At 40.0% G+C, this 22,642-nt stretch overlaps 1 protein-coding gene across 8 annotated transcripts in view; it reads right to left on the bottom strand.

Annotated features, from left to right (window-relative positions):
• Positions 1-22,642, bottom strand: part of PUM2 (pumilio RNA binding family member 2) — a 55,444-nt gene that overhangs the window by 11,990 nt on the left and 20,812 nt on the right. For 3 of the 8 annotated variants that reach the window (XM_072331142.1, XM_072331137.1, XM_072331135.1), the window contains exons 5-13: positions 22,345-22,517; positions 19,118-19,388; positions 18,734-18,827; positions 16,632-16,757; positions 15,418-15,557; positions 14,014-14,152; positions 10,614-10,757; positions 9,406-9,687; positions 4,512-4,748 (exon numbers count right to left, since the gene is read on the bottom strand). In XM_072331142.1, the coding sequence (XP_072187243.1) occupies positions 4,512-4,748; positions 9,406-9,687; positions 10,614-10,757; positions 14,014-14,152; positions 15,418-15,557; positions 16,632-16,757; positions 18,734-18,827; positions 19,118-19,388; positions 22,345-22,517 (1,606 nt within the window). The remainder of the gene's footprint in view (positions 1-4,511; positions 4,749-9,405; positions 9,688-10,613; positions 10,758-14,013; positions 14,153-15,417; positions 15,558-16,631; positions 16,758-18,733; positions 18,828-19,117; positions 19,389-22,344; positions 22,518-22,642) is intronic. The other 5 variants (XM_072331136.1, XM_072331138.1, XM_072331139.1 and 2 more) reach the window with 3 other exon arrangements.

Below are 22,642 nucleotides of genomic sequence, written 5' to 3'. Positions count from 1 at the left end.
AACATAGGTAAGCAATCTATCTTCTTTGTACAAGCTGTGCAGTAACAGTACTTAGTGCCAGGAGAGGGCAGCAAAGCCCATTTCAAAGGAAGTCATAATAGGATGTTGTAGTTTACCTATCGCTTCACTTATCACATGCCCCATTCTGTGCCAGAAACTAACAGGACAGTAAGATTACAAACCGCATGGCTTCTAATTAGAATAAGCAATCACAGGTGAATCAGGAATTGTTTGACTATTTCATGCACATATTAAAACAGAAGTTACGAAACTCACTGCCCTGTTAACACGTGTGTGCAGTAGAACTGCATGCATGCAGTACGTTCCACATTCAAGACTTTCCTTGGTCTAATTTGGGTAAATATCCCTTTTAAAGGCTTAAGAAGACTATGCTGCGATTGAGAGACTCCTGTCTACCTTGAGACACCACCTGAAATGATCACATACAGCAGATCATAATACGGGATGGATAAAAACGTATTCACCATTCCTAGATGTATGCCACACTCCAAAGACAAACAAGCTTACGCTTGTAGAACCCCGGATGCTACTGTAAAAACTGTGATCTAATAGGTAGGTAATTAGTTCTTCTCTTGTCATCTTTTATAACTGCAGCATTGTTACAGCTCAAGTGACAACTCTGCAACTTCAAAATGCAGTAAAACCTGCAGAACACAACCCCACTGTCCTGGGTACTATAAGCAAATGCACTCTCGAATACAACGGATTGATTTCTTTAATATTAATCCTCATTACAATCTCAGCCCAAAAGCAGCAAAGCCGCAGTGTGGTCATTGAGGACAACCAGCCTCCTCCTTCCTGAAACATTTACTGGGAAGGGCTTAGAAATGAAAAACTGAAATCTGAGTTCCTGTTACTCAACCCCTCCTGGTTAACCTACCACATTCCTGTGCTCTTCAGGAGCTCATAATGCTGTTTTACAGGCTCTGATTCCATACCAGTAAGGTAACACGGGTTAAGTCTTACCAACTACTTGGGAAAGAAAAGTCATACCCTACTGGGTAAAACACCTGAGCTTCCCCCAAATGCTGACATTTTAACAGACTGCTACCAGGAATCAGCATATCCACACAATCACAAACCACTGGAGAACAAAGCATGCAGTTTGTTCTTCACGTTATCACTTAGCTATCACTTCTGATCTTGTAATAGGAAGACCTTGATGCAATGAATATTAAGTTGTTCTACAGTTTAATTGAACCTAAATCCCAGTGGCTAGTCCATTGGGAAGAAGAGGCACAGAGGCATAAAAGACACATAAGCTGTCTTAAAAAAAAAGCCTTACTAGGGCTTTAAGGAGACAAATCATTCCACATTATTCACTCCTCAACTTAGGTAACATATATAAAAGACAACATTAAAAATATGAAAAACTGAATCTATGCAGGCTTCTTTTATAGCTTTAGTCTGTTAGTACTTATTAACAGAGCATTTTTCAACCATTCCTAACCAAGATGTACAACAGATTTATTGCACAGAAATACAGTTCAAATCCAGTCAGTGTTATTTGCTAGTAAAATACACTGAAGTATATAAACAATTTCAACTCGACTCCTACAAAACATTTTTATACCCATAAAATGAATCAGCTTCATCTCATCCTCTGTTAAAACGAGTGAGCATTTCCTTCTCACACTGGAAATAAGCAGAACCACATATGCACAAGTGTACCTACAGATGTGTAGGCACTTCAGGAAGCAATGCCAGCACTTGCTGTGCCTGGCCGGCCCTAATCCTACAGAGTAGGTACAGAGCACAGGCAATGCGAGCTTCCATTCTGCTACGCCAAGGGCCTCAAGCTCTCTCTCGGAGCGACCAGCTCTCCAAAGCAGTGACCTGAACAACAGCACAAACCGAACATAACTAACTCCCCAAAGTCCTGACTTTAAAAATCCTGCTCTTAAGATGTGGCAATGTACCATCCAACAAAGCAAGCGCTACCAATCTAAGGGAATTTTTAGACCACTTCCATTTGTATCTTTGTCCTTGGGAGTGAAAGGGTAGTTCAAATTCATGACCTTGCTGCTCCAACCGATTACAGTAAGGAAGCAGTTACAAACAACTGATATATCCCTTCAGATAAAGGGAAACTGACACTAGACTAAGGTAATTAGTGCATTTCTAATTTAGAATGTTGGATAAGAATTGATGAGAAGAGATAAAAACAGCAAAATGTCACAAGTTTCTTGTAAAAGGGAAGCCTTTTTTATTAAGCTACAAATTGCAGCAGTGTCTGACAAAGGGGTTATAAAACCATGCACCCTTCCCCAGTATTGTGCTCTAGTGTTTTGGTGGCTGAAACAGGAGCAACCGAGTTTGATGCCCATCTTAAAACAGGAGTTAAACTTAGCTGAACCTGTTCATGTAAGCAGGCAGGACAAGTTTTGAAGGTGGAGGGAGAGCTGCGTTTGACAGGCATTATCAGAGTACCAATGGAAACTGCATGCAGACGTGAACTTACAACGTTGTTCTACTCTGAAAAGTGACTGCGATAATCGCACCCTTCTCAAAACACACTCCCTGTTTGATTGCAGGTGTTGCTTCTTATTGGGTGGAATAGCTTTGCCTTTTTTCTTTCATTTTTTTCCCCCCCCACGTGAGAATAAAACAGGAAATCTTCCCAGAGGGGCTGATGAACACAGCAGGATAAGCTGAGCAGGGCAGGCAGCAGCAGAGGCGCTGACCTTTTTGCAGTGATGCCCCTCAGGGGTGCAACTGCACAATGAAGTAAAACACAAAGGGCAGAGTCCAGAAAATGTTACAAGAAAACACATCACTGCATTTTGGGTGAAAGTTAAAATCCAAGAGAGCCTCAATTTCAACGTTTCGGATGGGTTCAGTAAAGCAGCAAAAAAGCGCACCCATCAATAAAGTCCACTTGGTGAGGAAAAGGCAGCAAGCACGGCAGCCAAAAACACTGTGTCAGTTTTCAGAGTACAACTGTACATTGTGGCCTTGAAACACCGATCTGGTAGATGATTTCATCAAACTGTTACACTCGGCTCACACTGCCAAACAGTCTGGAATGGATTCACATCAGCATTTATCGACAATTTCTGCTGACAGAGGCAATCTTCTACACCGATTGCAGCTCAGATGTATTTATCAGATGTAAAGCAACACAACATTAAACGTTTTGAATTTGAGATAATGCCTTCCAAATTTTGTTCTGAGTATAGTTTTCAGTAACATGAAAACTATCGTGAGAGTACTTTGAAAAGAAAGAAAGAGAAAGATTTCCATGATAACCCCATTGTCAGATGTTCAGAACTTTCTCAAAAGCCTCCATTTGGGCTGAAACTTTCCATGCTTGGTCTCAGCCCAAAGGTGCACTTTGTAGACCTGGAAAAGGAAAAAAGGTAAGTAAAAAAAAATAAAACGTGCTGAAACATCCCCTCACCCAGTTTTACTTTGGGTATTCAGCACATAACCATGAAGGGAATACTGAACTGCAAATGTCATCGATTTAAATCCCTTTCAACATCATTACAGAAATCACACATTTCTCACTTGAAGTGCATTTTGTTAGGTGGGCACTTTAATTATTTTCCCTGTTTCATTTGCAGTAAACTCAAGTACAGGGGTTCAGCTGCCTGCTGCATGAACACAAGTGCACACTGGAGTACACTTTAACGGAGCAACGGGCAACTCAGCTCATCATTACATCCAGTACAATTTTAGCATCCCAATTAAATGACCACAACTGCAGTGAAAAAAGGTCAAGTTTCATTAAGTTACCTCGGGGTCGAGGCACGCTCTTCTAAAAATACTGTAGGCCGTGGTGGACTTTCTTAAGATTTTGGCTTTCTTATTTATTTTTAAGAGGTTGAGCTCCCACGTCATCTGACTGGCTGCCAATTTCTAAGATTACTGTCACCGTACCTTGAAAATATCTCTGATAACCAAAGAGCCACCTCTGACAAAGCCTTTGCTATTTCTCTCATAAGTGCGTTTTCTTCCACCGGCTGGTGGGAAGCACTCATCTTCCTGGCACAGCGCGTGGGCCATAAAGCTCACCCGTTCCAAATTACCTTTTAATATACAGCACATTGAGAACTTTTCCACATTGCCACGGTAAGGGGCAGCAGTGAAAGGCACTTCACCGTTCAACAAAAAGACTCGTCTTAAAATGTTCTCGAAGCGGTAATACACTGAGGTACAAATAAAATCATGGCACTTTTGCCCATCGTATTTGCAGGAAGCAACAATACAAAAAAGGAGCTGTAAGTCTTACTGGGCTCTCTATCAGACTTATGGAAGAAAAATCAGCTGTCGGCCCAATAGTGCACAAAAGCTGAGTGCCCTCCACTGTCAAACCAATGACTGCACTCCTCAACCCTCAGGAATGGGCCCTCTTCGTTACGAAACTGTTTTAACAGCAAAGGTAATGTGACATCTCTTATGCAACACATATTTTACACATAGAAATACATACACACATACAAACAAAACGTGTTTTGTTTTTTCGTTTTTGTTTTTGTTTTTTTTACCTAAATGCAAACTGGATGAGGATCCATGTGATGAAAGTGATGGCGGTGGCGTAAGTGAATGTCCTGGAGTTTGGCTTGGCAGAGGCATGCCTATTGGACTTGGAGAGGAGGAAAATCCCAGACTATTGTAAAATGGCTGCCCTATGGGTGCTAGGCTGCTACTAGATCTTTTGTACAAGTCAGAGCTAGTAGATAGAGAATCTCTCCTTGTGGCACTACTACTTGCAGAACTGCCAACTGAAGAAGAAATAAAAAGACCCTAATTACACAGTGTCAACTGAATAAAACCTAATCCCCAACTACAGCTGGGCAATAACAGATGCGATCACAATAATTACAGCAATCATTATGACAAAGACAATTACTGTGATAACCACACATGCTTTTAAGTAAATCTAAGTGGGTATAAACACACCACATTTCATTCTAGACTTCTCACGGTAATGTTGTAGTACTCCATTTTAATACCTTGGGCTTCAGGCTTTATGGGATTACAGAGCGATTGCACACAGCGAGCGGTTCTAAAGATATTTCCACTAAACTCTTCAAGCATATTTTTTCCATCAGAAATTAACAGACAGCAATACTTGAGTGCAGGCAAAAAGCTAAAAGCTACTTATTTACTTATAAGGGTTCAGAAAATCATTTATGTTGCTGTTCAGCTGTTTCTGAACCTCCTCGTTTGTGAATCCCTCACCTGTAGGAAAAAAAAATGACCACTAAAAATTCCCTGGGAGAATAATCATTCTTAAAAGAAGTATTTTATAAGGATATTATAAAGACAGAGCAGGCTAGGAAGAAGAGAAGCAGAGCAGAGAGAGGAAAACTAAGGTGAGAAACTCAAAACATAACTCTACTGCTAACACTACTTCTGAAACACAAATAAGCCTAGAAGCTGTGGCTAACAGAGCATTAGCGAAGGACTGGTTATCCTGCACAGCATCATTCAGCAAGGCGATGAACAGTCTAGGACAAATTAGGAGAACAACAGAAAGTTTTTAGAAACGTTAAAGTCAATCTGTTGCATATTTGTGTAATAGTTAACTACAGTGCCTATTTCGAACACTGGAACATTATTATATCAGTGAACCGAGATCATGGCTATCTGGGTAACATAAGCTGAATCAGAAGGATTGTTTTATGCTTCAACTTAAAAAGGAAAATGCCAAACTTTATACTTCCATAATCTTTACCCACATCGGGGTACCCTCATACTACAGCCAACAGCGTAGTCCAACATAAAGGCCTCCTGATACTTCCCACTCAGAGACACTGTGATTTCTTTAAACATCAGCAACTTGGCTAATATTTTTCTTGGCAGCTTCAAGCTTGGCTCAAATTATTCAATGAAGTTCTGTCCATAAACAAGGCCATTTTAGGAAACTGGGAAAGATGCTTCACCTTCATGAAAATAAACCAGTCTCCTATTAATTGAGAAATTCGTGCTTCCACGTGCTCAGATAACACGCCAGCAACAGGAGACCTTTATTTGCACTCTCTCTTTGAGCTAGAATTCTTACTGAAATCACATTTCACAGAAGATCAGCAGAGATCTGGTACAGATTCACAGCTAAAAACTCTCCTGCCCATTCATGGCACGTCTGAGATGGTCAATAATGATTTTCCTGCAATTGTACTTCTAGGCTTGTGTACCATGCCAAAAATGGACTCCAATTGTTGTCCAAGATTCCAGCTCGTTCTTGGAAGACTCGTCGTATAGTGTGGAAAGCAAGTTATCTACTTCAAATGCAGAGGAGACAAGAAACCAAACAAGAAATAGACCAAGCAAAAGAAAAATAAAGAAAAAAAACAAAGAAACCAGAACCAGAAAAAAAGAAACCAGGAGGAGAGCGAGATCAGACAAAGGAGCCAACAGGGAGACAGAAGAAAACTGGCAAGCAATTTCAAAAGTAGCAGAATTGAGGATGAAAAAAAGCAGATCTGATGAAAAGTTAGGCTACAGAAGTTGTACGTGACTGTGGGTCAAAGAGACTGGAACAGTAAGCTGGTAATGGGAACATCATACAGTACAAGCAGAAACACACACATACTGAGGGCAGGAGGGGAGATAGATATTGCCTGAAAACTAGTAAGGCAGACATATTGGAGGAGAAGCAAGGAAGAAAAGATACTGGACTATCTAGGCAAGGAGGTTGAGACATCAGAAGAGCAAATAAAGGTAACAGCTGAAAGAAATCTCAAGACTTGCAACTAGCCCTACAGGTTCTGTCCCAGTTGATGAACCACGTGAGTGTTAATCCAGTGCTACAGAATGGACTGTTGTTTTTCCAGCTGGCTATGGAAAATAAAAGCTAAACTTTAGTGTTTCTTATTCAGCTAGAGTACTGCAGCTTAACATGTTACCATGAACCAGCTGAACTGCATCTCGACACACATACAGAGCTCAAAGAAACAAGATAAATTGAATTAACTCCACGCCCTCCTTACCACTAAGCTAATGCAGTCCCATCTGTTACGAGCCAAAGGTAGACAGACATCTGGGAAGCTGCCTTGGTTGATCCGATTCTCAGTTACCTGTTAAGCTGCAGTACCTTATCATGCACCTGAATCGTTAAATTGGAGCATGAATAACTTTATATAGAACAGAGGATGGCAAGATGCATACAGCCATTTACATACGCTTGCCTCTTCCCGTTTTGTCCTTTGTTCATCAGTCAGCCAGCTAGAACGTCCTCCCCTTTGCCTTTTTTTCCCCCCCTCACAAGGCTATTTGTTTTTCCCTGTGCAGCAACTGAAAACATGTAAAGGGGCAGAAGGGCAAGATCTGTACTGCCACCTGTCAGTCCACATGGACATCCTCTAACTGACATTCAACTCTTACAACTCATTTAGCAGAGTTACATATAAGACAAGGCTTTGGCAAATCAAGACTGAAGTTTGTTTTTCATTTACCTCAACGTGTATTAAGATTTTTACTCAGTCTGTGCAATTCAATTCATAGATACGTTACAGCTCAGAAGCCTTTGTTGTTGTTATAAGAAAAACATTTTTAAGTGGCTGTTAAGGCAAACACAGTTTATACTTAGCAGGAGGGCACTTTCAATATACTTTTACTGCATAAAAGTAGTTAGGGTTTGGATAGCACCTTTCATCAGCACTTCTCAACTGCAAAAACACAAAGCTTCCTGCTTCTCTGTGGAAACTACCATGTGGAAATCACCTAAAACACTGCTGCAAGAGTCCAGTAAGTGCCATCTATGCTGAAGGCTTCAGACAAAGCTCTGGAACTGAACTTTGCTACTAGATAACAGCATAATCTCTTGTGCCAGCAATAAATAACTGTTCTATTTCTTCTAAGGTAGATATACAACTAAAATCAGTATTGTATGGAGGTCTTAGCGATAATGCTGGATAAAGACTTCCGTGGCTTAAAAGTATTCTAACCCAGAGACCTGAAATGGGTGCACTGCATTAATGATGTAGATATTTTTATGACCACATCTATCAATGAAATAAAACTTTATCTAGAGCAAATTACAGCTGCTGAGAACTCAATGAAGCCTACAAGTAGCTCAGGAAAAAAATCTGTCATACAAAACACAGCACTTAGTGCCATTATTCTGGCAATAAACTTTACCTGCTGTGATACTATAGAAAATTATTAACCCTACACAAGCTGAGCGGCTTTTGTTTTTAATTGAAAATGGCACTAATTTGAATTCAAGAGATTAGAGATGACCAGCATAAAAACTTCATTCTAGATTTGGTATCATCAGCTTTGTTAAAGGAAGAAAATGTTTGGATAATTTTGTGAAAAACAATACTGAGAAAATCTCAGTGCTGGAACGCAACCATGTGAGGTCACCATGCACCTCCACCTCGGTACCAAATGAAAGGTATCACATTTTAGCACTGAAGGGTGTGGTTTTCTTTCTGTATTTCCATGCACTAAGTTATCTCGTAATAACAGTCACTACTTCTACACTTCAACATGTTTTAATTTCCTCTGGGGCGTTTTGCTTTGAAAAATACTGCTCAAGTATTGTTTATTTCTTCCCAATTTCCACCCATCTGCAAGATATGCAGGATTAAAAGTAGGGTTCACTTAACTGAAAATAATACCAGCAGTAAGCAATTCAGTTCTGTATTAGAACGTAACACGAATAGCCAAAGGAAACGTTTAGAAAGGATTACCTCATTCCTCTTACTAACACTGACTCTTAAATACAGGAAAACCTACCTTGCATATTAAAAAACTGTGAGAATAAATTGCTGCCGTAGAGTACACAGAATGATGACACTTGAAAATTCTCTTTCGATACCACAAATGGGTTGATAATATTGAGGGGGGATACGCTGACAGAATGTAAGGCTCCAAACTCTGCTTAAACGTATCTAAGATTTAATTACTGCAATTAACATGGACTACTCCTAGATATCAGGCTCTCCATGATCACAGCCTAAACCTAGAAGCACTATAATACTACACCGAATTCAGAATATCACAAGCAGTTTATTAAATGAATCAAAAGGAAATTTTCCTAACATGAGAAGTTTAACAAATGAATGCAGTTCTTAAAAAGTCATCGGTTGTTAATTTAAACACAAAACGAAGGCTTCGTTTGCAAATAAAGAACAAAAATAACCCTACTGGATGAACAAAGTTCCGGGGCAAAGTTCAATGCTCAGTAGGAAAAATTGTTTTAGAGATACCTACAAACTAGAAGGTATTTTTTTTTTTTTAAGATTATTTTTGTATAGTGAATTTAAGCCCCCTTTTTCTTACTCTAAAATTTACTTTAAGCGTCCATACCCTTTTTTCAACATTGTTTTTGGAAACGTACATGTATATCATGTATCTGGATACAAATACATTTTTGTTATTCCCTTAACACACACGTCTCACAATTTCCTCACTATATCACCAACCTACCTGATGAGCCAAATCCACCAAGTGCAGAGCCGATAGCTGCTCCTAAGGAGCTGCTACTTCCAAAGCCAAGAGATGTACTTCCTGGTTGGCCAGGACCATGTGAAAAAAGGGAACTGTTTGGGGAGTTATTGGTCAAAGAGTTACTGCCATAAAATGAATTGGACTGTAGGCTACTATTTGTTTGCTGTTGCTGTTGTTGTGGCTGGGCACCAAGTGGCCGAAATAGACCGTTCGTGGCTCCCGTGAGATTGTTTGCTGTTCCTCCAGCTGAAGCAGCTGCAGCTGTAAAACACACGTTTTCAATCATAATTACTCTCTCAAACATTTCTGACTGCAAATGGACTATTCAGGTCTAAATCTTATTTTTAAGAATCCCTCTTAAACAAACAGAAATTCACACATTTTAAAAAAAAGAAAATCTATGATATCATACAGTCTTAATTACCAAAAGAAATAGGAAAATCAGACAGCATATGCTGGAAGCTAATCAAGGCTGCAGGATAAGTAATGTAATGGAGAGAATTTTCACTGTAAGCCTATAAACATTACTGTTTAGTGAACTGCACTTTGATATTCAAATTCACAGTAGCAGAGTTACAGCTAACATTCAAAGACAACTAATGTCAGAGCAAGAAGCTTACAGATCAACTTAACATCTAACCTTCTAAATAACCGAATTCATCTTGCGTTAATATTTTGGATTTTAATTTAACAAATACAATAAATGCAGTTGTTTATTAATAAAGTGAGGCCAGGCTCTGCCCCTAATAAAAAGAAAAGGTAGAGACTTTCCATGTAACTAATGCTCCTCTTCTGCTTATCCATTCTGTACATTTTTCCTTGCCATACTTCTCATTAAAAACAAAACAAAACAAAACAGAAAACCAGCAACTTTCATAAGAAAAGCATAGCAAGACCCCAGAGTACTTCGTCTTCTGCCAGGCCGAAGCAATGAAATGATGCTTCCTAGAGGACACCATTCTGAGGAGTGATGAGAAGTGCATGTTGTATGCATGGGGAGAGGAAAGGAGAAAATGATAAAACAGCAGACGTGACAATAAGAAACAGCATGTGGTATATCCTTCACAACTGGAAATCCTCACAGTGTGTGTATGAACCACATCAACAATATGAAATACCGGTCAACTAACACTGCTGCTAAGGTTCCATACAAAGGAAGAAATCTCCATGGAAGATCAAATACTTACCTGCTTGTGCTGCTGCAGAACTGATTATAACAGGAGTAGAGGCCACCAATCTGACTGGTGCTCCAAGGCCAGTTCTTGCTCCAGGGCCTACTACTAAGGCACCAGTCTGATCATAATAGGCAGTGGGAGCTAGTACTTGATAGCCTACACAATGCAGAATACAAGAATTAGCAGTACGCACAGCCTTGGATAGTCAACATTTCTTCTCTCATTGAAATATCTTGGCAACAAACTATAAGGGGGAAAGCAGCATTTCTGCCATAGTCTCTCAGATCATCAATGAAACATCAAAAGAACAAAAACCATTAACATTGGAAAAGAGTGCCAAAAATCTTGTAAAATCTTACGAACATTTTATATCATTAAAAAAATAATCCAGAACCATCACTAGATTTAGCAGTTTCAGGTTGAATGTTTATCTTCAAGGTTAGTAAGTCAAGTTTCCAAATACTACCACTGAAAAGGTACAGGAGCACTGCAGCTTGTCATGATCAGAGCACTGCTGAATCAGCTTCTCCAAGCAATTTAAAACGTTCTATTATTGTACTCCTGAAAAGGTGTTGAAACTCGTACAGTTGAAGTGCTGAACTAAATGCAAATTTGGCCATTCCTTACATCACCTGTCCGCAGCTATTAGTTTATCTACACAAGCACATTAGTAAAGGTGTGCTTCATGTGCAGGAACACTTCTGCACAGAACCAAAATGTTTAGGGCAGTGTAGCAGAACAGAGACTGTGATCCAAGTATAATTCCACTCAGGTGAGTTGGAACTGGTAGAGAAAAGAGAAGATTTGAGAATGGAAAAAGAGAAGCAACAGGAAGAATAGTATAGAAGACATGAACGAAGGAAAAGCTATAAAAAATGTAAGAAAGCCAAGGTTTTGCATATTGGTTGAAATCAATTTAGAACTAGGTTTAACAAAGGGCATCTTTCCTCACATTCTGTCTGAAATAAGTTCTCTCTGAACACAAAGACCTCTAATTCCACGTGAGTACCTTCATCACTGGGCTCCTAAGTCATGTTCTGTTCTCCTCTGTTTGTAAAACAAGATGTAAAATCTCTGCTGATGAGATGGCCTGCCTCAAAAACAGAGCTCAAAACAACAGCTGCCAACAGCACAGTGTCTGTGCAGGAAACAGAATCTTTAAATCTGAAGACACGAAGGAATCTCAGCTATTAACTAAAGAGGAGAAGAGCAATGAAATTCTAGAACTTTAGGTTTGATCTTATGTTCAAGATGAATGCACAGTACAGGTTAGGAAAAGTTGTCAGTACCAGCATTCTGAGCACGTCTGTTCCCACTGCTCACCACCTACTTTGAATTTCAGGTGCATCTGCAATCTTATTCCTCACCAGCAACACAGGAAACATCTTTCTGCACAATTACATCCAGAAGTTCAGCTAGTTAAAAATGACCAAAGTACGAGTCCTACACTGAAATGGGTTAGGAAACCATAACTACAGGTGCCACTGACTGCCTCTGTCTAGAAAGCAGAGTTCTGTAGCTCTACCATGTTCACCACTGGGGCTACTAATTTCCTAAGTTAAGGAAAAAATGAGACTGACAGCTACCTGGTATAGTATAGATCAGCACAGAACTCAAAAGAGAGTGCTGGAAGATCATGTGATACCAGGAAGATTACCACATCCATCAGGCATACATTAGTAATATTTAATTACCTACTCTGTTTATACTTTTACTTGTAGCATGTTCAATTTGCATGATCATGTTGGTCTGCCTATTGATTATCACTGTATCACAGAGAATCATGCTTTCTGAGCTCAGAATTGGTTAACACTTACCAGGATTTGCTCAGCCCTCCTACCCTCTCCAGGTATTCAAACCCACAGATAATGCTGTAGCTATATAAAAAAGGACTGAGCATGTATTTACACCCTCATCTAAAACTAATACGTAGCATTTTATATAACTTCAGGCCCAGATGATGTAAGCAAGCCTGTCTTCCAATGTGAAATGCTTGGGGTGGGAGAAAGGAAAAAAAAAATCATTTGGAAAATTTGCACTACATTACAGTAATTATGTTGGATATTAGAAAGAACTTCTTTACAGAAAGGGTAGTTAGGTACTGGAACGGGCTCCCCAAGGAGGTGGTTGAATCGCCATCCCTGGATGTGTTTAAGAGCTGCTTGGATGTGGTACTCAAGGATATGATTTAGCAGAGGTTTGTTGTTGTTGTATTGTTTTGTGGTTGTTTTTTAAGAGATAGGCTACTGGTTAGGCTGCGGTTGGACTTGATGATCTTCAAGGTCTTTTCCAACCTGAGTAATTCTATGATTCTATGATTCTATGTTTACTGGGATTGACACTAACACAATTTAATATATTAGTTTTAGTTTGTCTGAAGTAATTGCCTAGGGTGACTGCTGAATTAAATAACATAAGCAACTTACACTTGCCTTTTGCATTACAAAATGCTTGATGCTCGCTTGCCATTATCTTATATCAGCCATAAACATTTAAAATCAGTACATTAGGTCACCAGTATCTAAACAGCCCACCATAGAAGACCCATGCTATGGATGAGAACTGATGGGTGCTCCCCTACTCCTCATCTCTGAAGTGAATACAGTCCAACACAGAACAGCAGACTTCACATACTCAAGCTGCTAGAACAAATGTAGACACTGTTTGTTAATAGTGGAGACTTTGCTAAGTGCATCTGGAACCTCAAAAATAGGCTATAAAATCATTCACTTTCTCATCACAAATATGGTTTCAGAGATGTAATCTCAGTTAAATAACTGAAGAACAGAAGCTCTCATAGCCGAGTAGCTCATAGCTCCTACTCCTTCCCCTCTATGCAGCTTCCTTCACTGATGACTCAGGTTTAAGCCAAACATATGTCCAAGCTTTGTCACTTTTCTCTATCAAGTTAACAGATAAGACACTCAATTATCTGCCCCTTTTAACACTGCCATCCTAATACTTCTCTCCCTACTCTGGAGCATAACTTGCAAGTCACCACTGATTCCTTTCTCTCTGTGTAGAAAATTTACAGCTTCTTCTTTCTGCATGTCCCCAACATCCAGCTGTTCTCCTCTGCACACGGATGTGAAAATTTGTTCAGCTCTTTGTCTTCTTTCTTCCCTTAAAACCTTCTAACACAGTAAGCAGCTGAGTCATTATATGTGAAATTACCCTGTAAACTACCTGTGATGCCCCTTGTGCATACATTTATGAGCAGAGAAAATGTGAGAGGAATTCCTTGGTGTTTGAACAATCTGTGAGAATACACACACGATGCGTAACCACAGAAAACTCAACTCTAAGCTGCTTACCAAAAACATGGCAGGATTCTGATAGTCAATCTGGTATCTAACGCCACCAGTATTTTAACTTTCAGGTATTCTCTCAACTCACTGATAAGCACACATACCTGGCATGCCTGTAGCAAGACCCTGACCAAAAGCCAAAGCTGGATTTGCTGCTGCAGCTGCTGCAAGTGACTCTGCCTGCTGCCCTTGCTGACCCTGACTGGGAGTAAGCGGGCGCTGAGTTGCTCCAGCACGCAGAACCTGAAAAAGACCAATGTGATACCCTTTATTTCAGAGCTGAGAAAGCACTTCTGCTATATGCTGCAAAAGGCCTAAAACGGTTTCCTTGCATAACTGATGATACTTGGCTCTGAACTCCCTATTTGAATATTACACCTTATCAGTTTCAAGAATATTTAAATACAAAGACTAAAGAGCATAAACTAATCTGCTGATGGTCATGACAGCGTATGTGCCTGGCTCTGATCTCACTTATGTCTGCCAGTGGTATCAGTGAATAAAGGAAGGAAGAAAATCTGGAAGGCTGATAACATTTATGATTCAGATTATCTAGTAACTGAACACTTGTCCTTCCCTTACCAATAATTTATACTACCAATAGTTTACACTACTGATAACCAGTCAAACTGAGAAGCAATCTAAGTTCTTGCAACTACTTTGTTCCTCTTGGCTTAAATAGCCTTTTCCAGGCCCAAAATAAAACTATTTATAATATATCCCACACAGTACATTACGTGCCATTTATTCCACATAGATGTTAACTTTACAGAGCAGGCAGAAGACCACTGGAGAGCTGATAGACATTAAACCATAACCATGATCAGCAGAAAGACAGCTCCACCTGCATAGTGTAACTCAAGTTATCTAAGTAACTCAAAGTCACTTAGATATCAAATTCCTAATAACAGTACTGAAGTTAACTACACTGCTAGCAATAATGTTCATTCAAGCATCTATCAAGCATAACATTGTAGCATATCCTGGGCTTTCATCTGTGGGGAGAAACACTGCTCGTCTCTACAACCGCCCCACAAAGGCTTCAAAGCTACACCTAGAATAACAGTGGAGAAGTAATATATACAATTCAAACTCATTTAAAGAAAATTGCTATAAATTCTTGTAGCAACTGCTTAGTCACAATTACCACGGCAAAACTGCCATGGCATAGTGATGCTGTAATAAAAATAACCACTCCACTTCTTTTCCTGCAATCATGTCAGTTTCCTACATTAGTTTTACAATATGTTTTAAAATGTGAGCAACTGCACACACAGAATTATCTAGACAGGTAAAACCATAACAGCACAGCAAAAAGGGCTACAATAATCAACAACATAAGGAAATAGAGAAATTCTAAGAAATTAAGCACTAAGTTCATTAGTGATATATTGATACAGCAGAACAACACTTCAATTAAGTAATGTCTTCTGGAATCTGATCTTTACAGACTGAAAATGATGCAAGCAAGGCTTTAAAGGCATATCTCCTCTACATGAAGAACGTACCGGCTGCTGTCCCTGTTGTGCCTGGGAGGCTGCTTGTTGATTTGCTGTGGTATTTGCTGCTGCAGCTTGCTGCTGAAATAAATTGGCTGGATACACCCCCCACGGAACACCATAATACTGAGGCGGAACCACAGCAGGACCTAAAACCAGAACACTTGATTATTCCATCTAATGCAGCCAATTAAAATAATTGTTTATACTGTTTGCACCATTGATCTGTCTTCTAAATGTCAAAACAGAAATCAGTATTCAAAAAATTCAGATGTTAGTCAAAATGATACATTAACTTACAGGTTAGTTTAAAGGATTCATATGAAGCCATACCTTCTTTATGAACAAAATAACCCTGTGAGATTCAGGTGATAAAGTGAAAAACATATGGTGACCTAAGCTTAATCAAAGCAGGCTCAAAATTAGTTTCCATGGTTGGAAGGAGGACATCACAGAACATCCAGCAACTCAGTAAGACTTGCTCACATACTGCCTCTGCGTCCCTGCCAGCTACACGTAACACCCTTCAGAGTGCTCGATCCTGTACTTACCTTTTAACCTACTGATAAGCAGAACCCACAGAAGGATAATTTCATATCGCTGCATTGCACACCATCAATATAAACACAACACACTTTTTTTACTGCCTTCCCTGTGAAAATGTAAACTGGGGATCTAGTATTTTTCAAAGCGCTGGGCTCAGGCCTGAGCACCAAACTAGGACTTGTTTCTCAGCAGCATCAACTTTAAAAGAGATATTCATGGTCTCGGGGCTCATGTGCAGTCTGGGCCTTGTTAGCACACTGGAGACCCGCTTTATTCTCATGCTCACTGGAAAGGAGAAAATGTGGAATTAGAAAGCTAATGCACCAAGTAAAAACATGCAAGGAAACACTAGCTGCCTCATCTTCTGAAAATCAAACTCTCTACTAACGTCATTAACAGCCTTACTGACAGTAAGCTTTTTCAGACCAGAGCAACCTAACCATTGCATGCAGAAGTTCAAAGGACATAAATGTTCAGAATGCAGATCTAACAAGAACTGAACTCCTTTTATAGCGTGAAAAGCATCCTGTAAACGTCAGTTTCTCTATAAGTCCTTCCTTCATAAAAATACATCTACAGTTAATATACATGATGGATCTCAGTTGGTTTTTTTGTTGTTTTTTTCCGATTTCACTCAGAGAAATTATCAAGATAAACACAAGAAAGTGTTCAGTTACCTGCTAGGGTGGCTGCTGCAGCTAATCCAGCTGCAGTGTACGGGTCAGTACCTGGAGGCGCAGCACTGATAATGTATGGGTTTGGCACAAAAGCAGCTGGAGCCAAGCCTGCTGAGAATACACCTGCTACAGTAATAAACAGAGTTTAATTAATAGCTAACTGACTTAGCAAGCATTATCATACCCAAACCAATCAAACCACAAAGCACATCCACAAAAATCAGTACTGCTTATAGTTTGGAACTTTCTAAGAGCAGACAGAATATCAATCAATGCTTCTGTTTCTTATCAGTCCTTTCTTGCTGTACTCAAGAGCTTAACAGCTTTGTGCTGCTGACCTTCAGACTCTGAAGCAACTGATCTCATTTGTAGCTATCCATCCTTAACGTAGAAGCCTTCCAAATGGGAAGCTTGCTGCTAAATTTCTGCTAAAATGTGTACCAGGAGATGTTGCATTTCAGAGAAGAGGAATACAGCAGACTGCTCAGTCAGCACTTTGATACAAAGGAGCTTCTTTGCAGTTCAGAAGTGAAAGTAAGGCATGATACAGGACCTGCGGCCTCACACAAATGTCTCCAGCTGACACTCCAAGACTGCATTAAGTTAACTGGATAACGCTGAAAAGCTGCTATTTACAGGTTGCCAATCCCTGTCTAGATCTGCCTGACCTGATCGCATCTAGGTGAATGAGCTGATGAGGGAAACTTTATCACTGTACCACAGGAGAACAAAGACTTCACTCTGGAGATGTAGCTTCCCCTCCTTTTTGCTCTTCTGCACATAAGAACCCTTTATCCCCTCCAAACCTCCTTTCTCCATCAGGAGAGGGGTGGTCAGCAGGGATAGGGAGGTGATTGTCCCCCTCTACTCTGCTCTTGTGAGGCCCCATCTGGAGTACTGTGTGCAGGTGTGGAGCCCTCAGTACAAAAAAGATATGGAGATTTTGGAAAGGGTCCAGAGGAGGGCCACGAAGATGATCAGGGAGCTGGAGCACCTCCCCTATGAGGACAGGCTGAGGGAGTTGGGTTTGTTCAGCCTGGAGAAGACAAGGTTGCAGGGTGACCTCATTGCAGCCTTTCAATACCTGAAGGGAACTTACTCCCAGGAGGGGAGTAAACTCTTCGAAAGGGCTGATAATAGCAGGACTAGGGGAAATGGTTTTAAGTTAAAAGAGGGAAGATTTAGGTTGGATGTTAGGGGGAAGTTCTTTACTAGGAGAGTGGTTAGGTCCTGGAACAGGCTGCCCAGGGAGGTTGTGGATGCCCCGTCCTTGGAGGTGTTCAAGACCTGGTTGGACAGGGCTCTGGGCAACCTGATCTAGTAAAGGCGTATGTTTGGTGGCCCTGCTAGGCAGGGGGGTTGGAACTACATGATCCTTGAGGTCCCTTCATACCCGGGTCATTCTGTGATTCTGTGATCCCCTCACATCCAGTGCACAGATGCATACACCTCATCAACCTCATGGTGAAGCAGGAAGGCCACAAACTTTTAAACCCATCGTACCACTGTGTCACGTCCGGATGTGCTCCCATCCTTAAGTAAGGAACTGCTCCCATGGAGGTGCCAATCGCTCTAACTACTCTCTCCCCAAAAGTGTATCTTTGTCACAGTGGCTGTGAAACTGACACACAGCCTCCTGGTGAGCCGCCAGCAGGCCTCATGGGAGAACCTGATGCATTGAGTTCATTCACTGAGTTATTTTAAAAGGACAGCCAACTTCTTGCTACAGAGTAACTCCAAAAATGTTTCTACCGCTACTTTCAGGAGAAAAGCCCTTTCTGTCCCTTTTTTAAACATTTAATCCCATTAAATTTTTAACACTTAATCCATATGCTACATAAGCAAAAGCAACCTTCATTTCCTCGCTTGCAGCGGTTCCAAGTGAGTAAAAACCTACACAAAGGAGAACAGATCACAAAACAGTATTTTCTAAAAGCTGGACAGTCATTCTGAGCCATTTTCAGGGGAACAACCAAAATGAGCCAAGGGATCAATATCTATTTCAATAAGAATCTATTTCAATGAGGTGAAACAAAGCAGTACAGGAGAGCAACACACAGCTGTTTGCCATGAGTGCCTGCTGCGTTTCACACAGAGCTCACCTATGTGAGGCTGCTGAGCTGCAGCCAGGGCGTACTGCTGTTGCTGGGCTGCTGTTAACTGCTGCACAGTCAGAGCATTAGTCCTCTGGAAAAGCTATTAGAAAAACAGAACAGAAAAAGCAGCATTTCAGTTTTCAAGAGTCAGGACTACAATTTACTAGGATTTACTTCATCAAAAGGAATTTCCGAGCCAAGCTTCTACCCTATGAAATTACTTAACTGGAAAAATACATGCCAGTAATTCTTCCTAGATTAATTGTACATTTATCTGCCTCTGGCTACGTCACGGATATTTAATAAAACAAAATACGTATGTTTAAATGACTACCAAAGAGAACAGCACTTAAAGGACCAATGTGGCATATTCTGAAATCCAACACTAACCTGCTGCTGAGAATTGTAGTCAAAAAGTCCTACAGTAGCTCCCGAAGAGTCCATTTGTACCTGATTGCCAGGATAATCAAATTGTAGAGAATCAAGACCAACTTGTTCCATGGCATCTAGATTCTGATTTTCTGGATTGGAAAATTCTTCTACCAAGGGCTTGTGGGCTGTAGGATTGGGAAGTGGACCCAAACCTTCTGTGGTGCTGGGATTGGGACCCAAGCGTTCAGCTACTTCTGTTGGGGAGGCTTGTCGACTTCCAGGGGTACGACTGTTCAGAAGAAATTCAAGACAGGCTCTTACAGTGTTAAATAACGCTGTCCATTGACAGAGTACAGCATTCCTATTTTAAAGGGATCTCTGAGTTCAGAGATGTTACAAAGAAATTATAGAGGAGAATAAGGGCGATTTTAACCAGCATGCACTGATGGTTCAAGAAAAAGGATACATTTCATTTCAAAGCATGTATATATTTTTTTCAACTTTAGAATACACAACTTATATAAGCTACTTATGGTGAAATGAAATAAACTGTAATAATCTGTAACTTTTGGGACGGCTCGTTATTGCATTTTGGGAAGGACAGAATTACTAAAAAACAGCTCAAAAAGAAATAATTAGGAAAAGGAACAAAAGGACACAGCTGTGCAATTGTGCCAAAGGAGAGAAAGCAACAACAGAACTTCAGCGGGAAAAGACACGCACAGTATAGCAAGAATCTTTCACATCTCAAAAGCAAACAATGCTTTTTTCACCTCCATGTAAAAGACTCATATAACTCCCTCACATTTAGCATGTGCCTAAAGCATTTAATTTCCCTACACAAGTCATTTAACAGACTGCACCAATGACTGATTATGGGGAAAAAAAAAGCGTTCCTTATATAATCCCATCAGTTCCATCTTAAGTTCCTTAAGAATAAACACAGCCCGTTGTCTGTAAGAAAATCTTTAGGATGGAGTAAAATGGGAGCGTTTGATTCCTTTTGGCAGTACATCAGAGATATGCACCTGGAAATTGTTTACCATGCCAAAACCTTGAGGTTCGTCTTTCCATATGTAAAGAACTGGTGGTGGCTGATTTTTAGACAGCTACACTTGCACATCTTTAAGTTTACACATCTTAAAATGCCATTAGGAGGATGGAAATTTAGCGAGTAGCAACTGGGAACCAGTCACTGGGAGCTGACTTTAGGTTAAAACTGCATCATTCTCACATCTTCACAAGCTGTACTGACTACACCTCCACTGACTACAGGGGGGAACCTCTCAGTGCGTGCACACACTTGAAATGAGATGTCAACTGATTGATGCCCTGAGAAGATTCCCACTCCCATGTTTGTTCTGGATAATGTTCTCAGACAACAAGGCCTGATTTTTGGGTAGTGCTGTTTGAGACAGGAGTTGGACTTGACAGTTCTGGGGGGTCCCTTCCAGCTCGGGATATTCTATGATTCTATGATTCAAAATCCTTCAGGTGAAAGCACTGTTACACTGAGCTTTTTCTGAATGCAAGGAACAACCTAAGGCAATCATCTATCTATCTATAAGGTACTGCATATCATCTATGTATTCCAGCTTGCAACTATACTTTGCTCAATAAATAAAACCAAGTGTGAATCTGTTTAACATTCCTTATTCTTCCCAGGTGACGTACAGTATCAACAAAGCGACGAACAAAAGGAAAAGAAGCAGTTATTTCAGTACATATTTTAGTTTAAAAAAATGTCCTAAGTACAATAAGAATACAATGAGGAGCACAGGACAGAGTTTTGTTTTACTACTTATGTTTACTTAGTAAAGGATGCTCCTTATTATCAGTACTGTTCTGTTGCTATAGTTAAAGTTGTGTCAATACTTCAATTATAAACCTCTGTTTGGAGAGCTTTATACTGTCACCTCATATGGTCCATTTCAACTAGATGGCCTTATTTTTTGAGAGGTTTTCTGGCTTTGGATGTTTCTTTGCTCTCGTTTTTAATCATTTCCTACTTTAAATAATACAAAAGGTACTTTTGTACTGGGCAGTCTGCTCTAAGGGTTGGCGACCCTGCCCACAGCAGGGGGGTTAAAACCAGATGGTCTCTGAGGTCCTTTTCAACCCAGGCCATTCTATGAGTCTATGATTCTGTGATCTGCAAACCATTATTTCAAAACTGAAATAGATCCTGGAGAAGCAGGACAAAAAAAATTATTCTACATTCGCTACTTACAATATTGCAAGTAACTTCATTTATTTCACATATTGCAGAATCCATCCGAACGGAGGTCATTAGTTTGAGCTCTCTAATATGTGTGGTATTATATTATTTTCAATAACATAACCTGAAAAATAGGCCTGAAGAATCCTTCCTTAGCCTTAGGTAATTACATTTTTAAGGGGTAGAAAATACTTAAATATGAGATTCAAACACGCATTTTAATATACTTGCTTAATTACAAACTAATGAAAGCACGACTGTTAGGTCACGTTCATCACATTAATATGAATTTATGAGCAACACTCTAGTTTTTTAATCCTGCTAATTCTTCTCTATGACAGTTAAGAGATGCACTTGTCACCTAAAAACAAAGATTAGTCCTTTTAAAAACATCCAATTTAAAATGCATTTTAGCATTATTAAAAAAGCAGGCTGGCTGTGCTATCAGAAAGGAACAGATCGTTCAAAAACCTTGAGTTTGTTTCCTTTTTTCTTCCCCTAGGAAAAGAATTAAACGGTAACACCACTCCATACAGTGCATTATGACACTTAGCTGTGTGAACCCTCATCCATGTATGTAATTTCCACAACAACTTTTGTGGAGAAACAATTTTGTTAGGCTGAGGTACTGACCAGCAAAACTAGAAGGTATGCTATAATTCCATAGGGCTATCTCTCTACAACAATCAGATGCAAAAGTTAGAAAGGATCAAAAGGAAGCAGAGAGAGAAAAGGACTGGCTTTGTAATCAAAAGGGCGAAAGCTTTCATCCCCCTTTAATTCATCACATTGTGAAGGTACTCGTTTGCTTTGAAAAAATACTTTATTAAAATGAATTTGTCTCATGAGAAGTGACACACACACTAATGACATCCTAAGAAACACGTGGCACAGTGGGAAAGGGAGGATGTGAGGCAGCAAGAATCAATCTGCAGCTGGATAATGTTTGAAGCTGACACACAAACCAGAACTGTAATAATGCCTTAAGAGACATATTCGCCTTCTTGAGAAACAGTTAAAAGCTTACTTAAAATCTTTGCAATCGGCATCCATTCCATTTGGCAAACCTCTGCCATTTATTTTAGTAACATCCTCATCATCTCCTTGTTTAAGATCTCTGTTTTTGTCCTCCTCAAATGGAGAAGCCTTGCCTTTCTGATCTCCTTTCTCAGGTCCATCTGTTTCAGCATCTCTAGTGCCCTGAGGAAAAAGAATCTGTTTGATTCTGAATATTGAACAGAACACAATAGGAGCACCACAAGGTGACCTAATTCTACACTACAGCGCACGTAAACAATACAAACAGTTTGTTTTCAATAGAATTG

Source organism: Excalfactoria chinensis, chromosome 3 (genome assembly GCF_039878825.1).
Source record: "Excalfactoria chinensis isolate bCotChi1 chromosome 3, bCotChi1.hap2, whole genome shotgun sequence".
Classification (NCBI taxonomy): domain Eukaryota; kingdom Metazoa; phylum Chordata; class Aves; order Galliformes; family Phasianidae; genus Excalfactoria; species Excalfactoria chinensis.
Note: the sequence above shows the minus strand (reverse complement) of the source record. Positions and strands in the feature narration are given on the sequence as shown.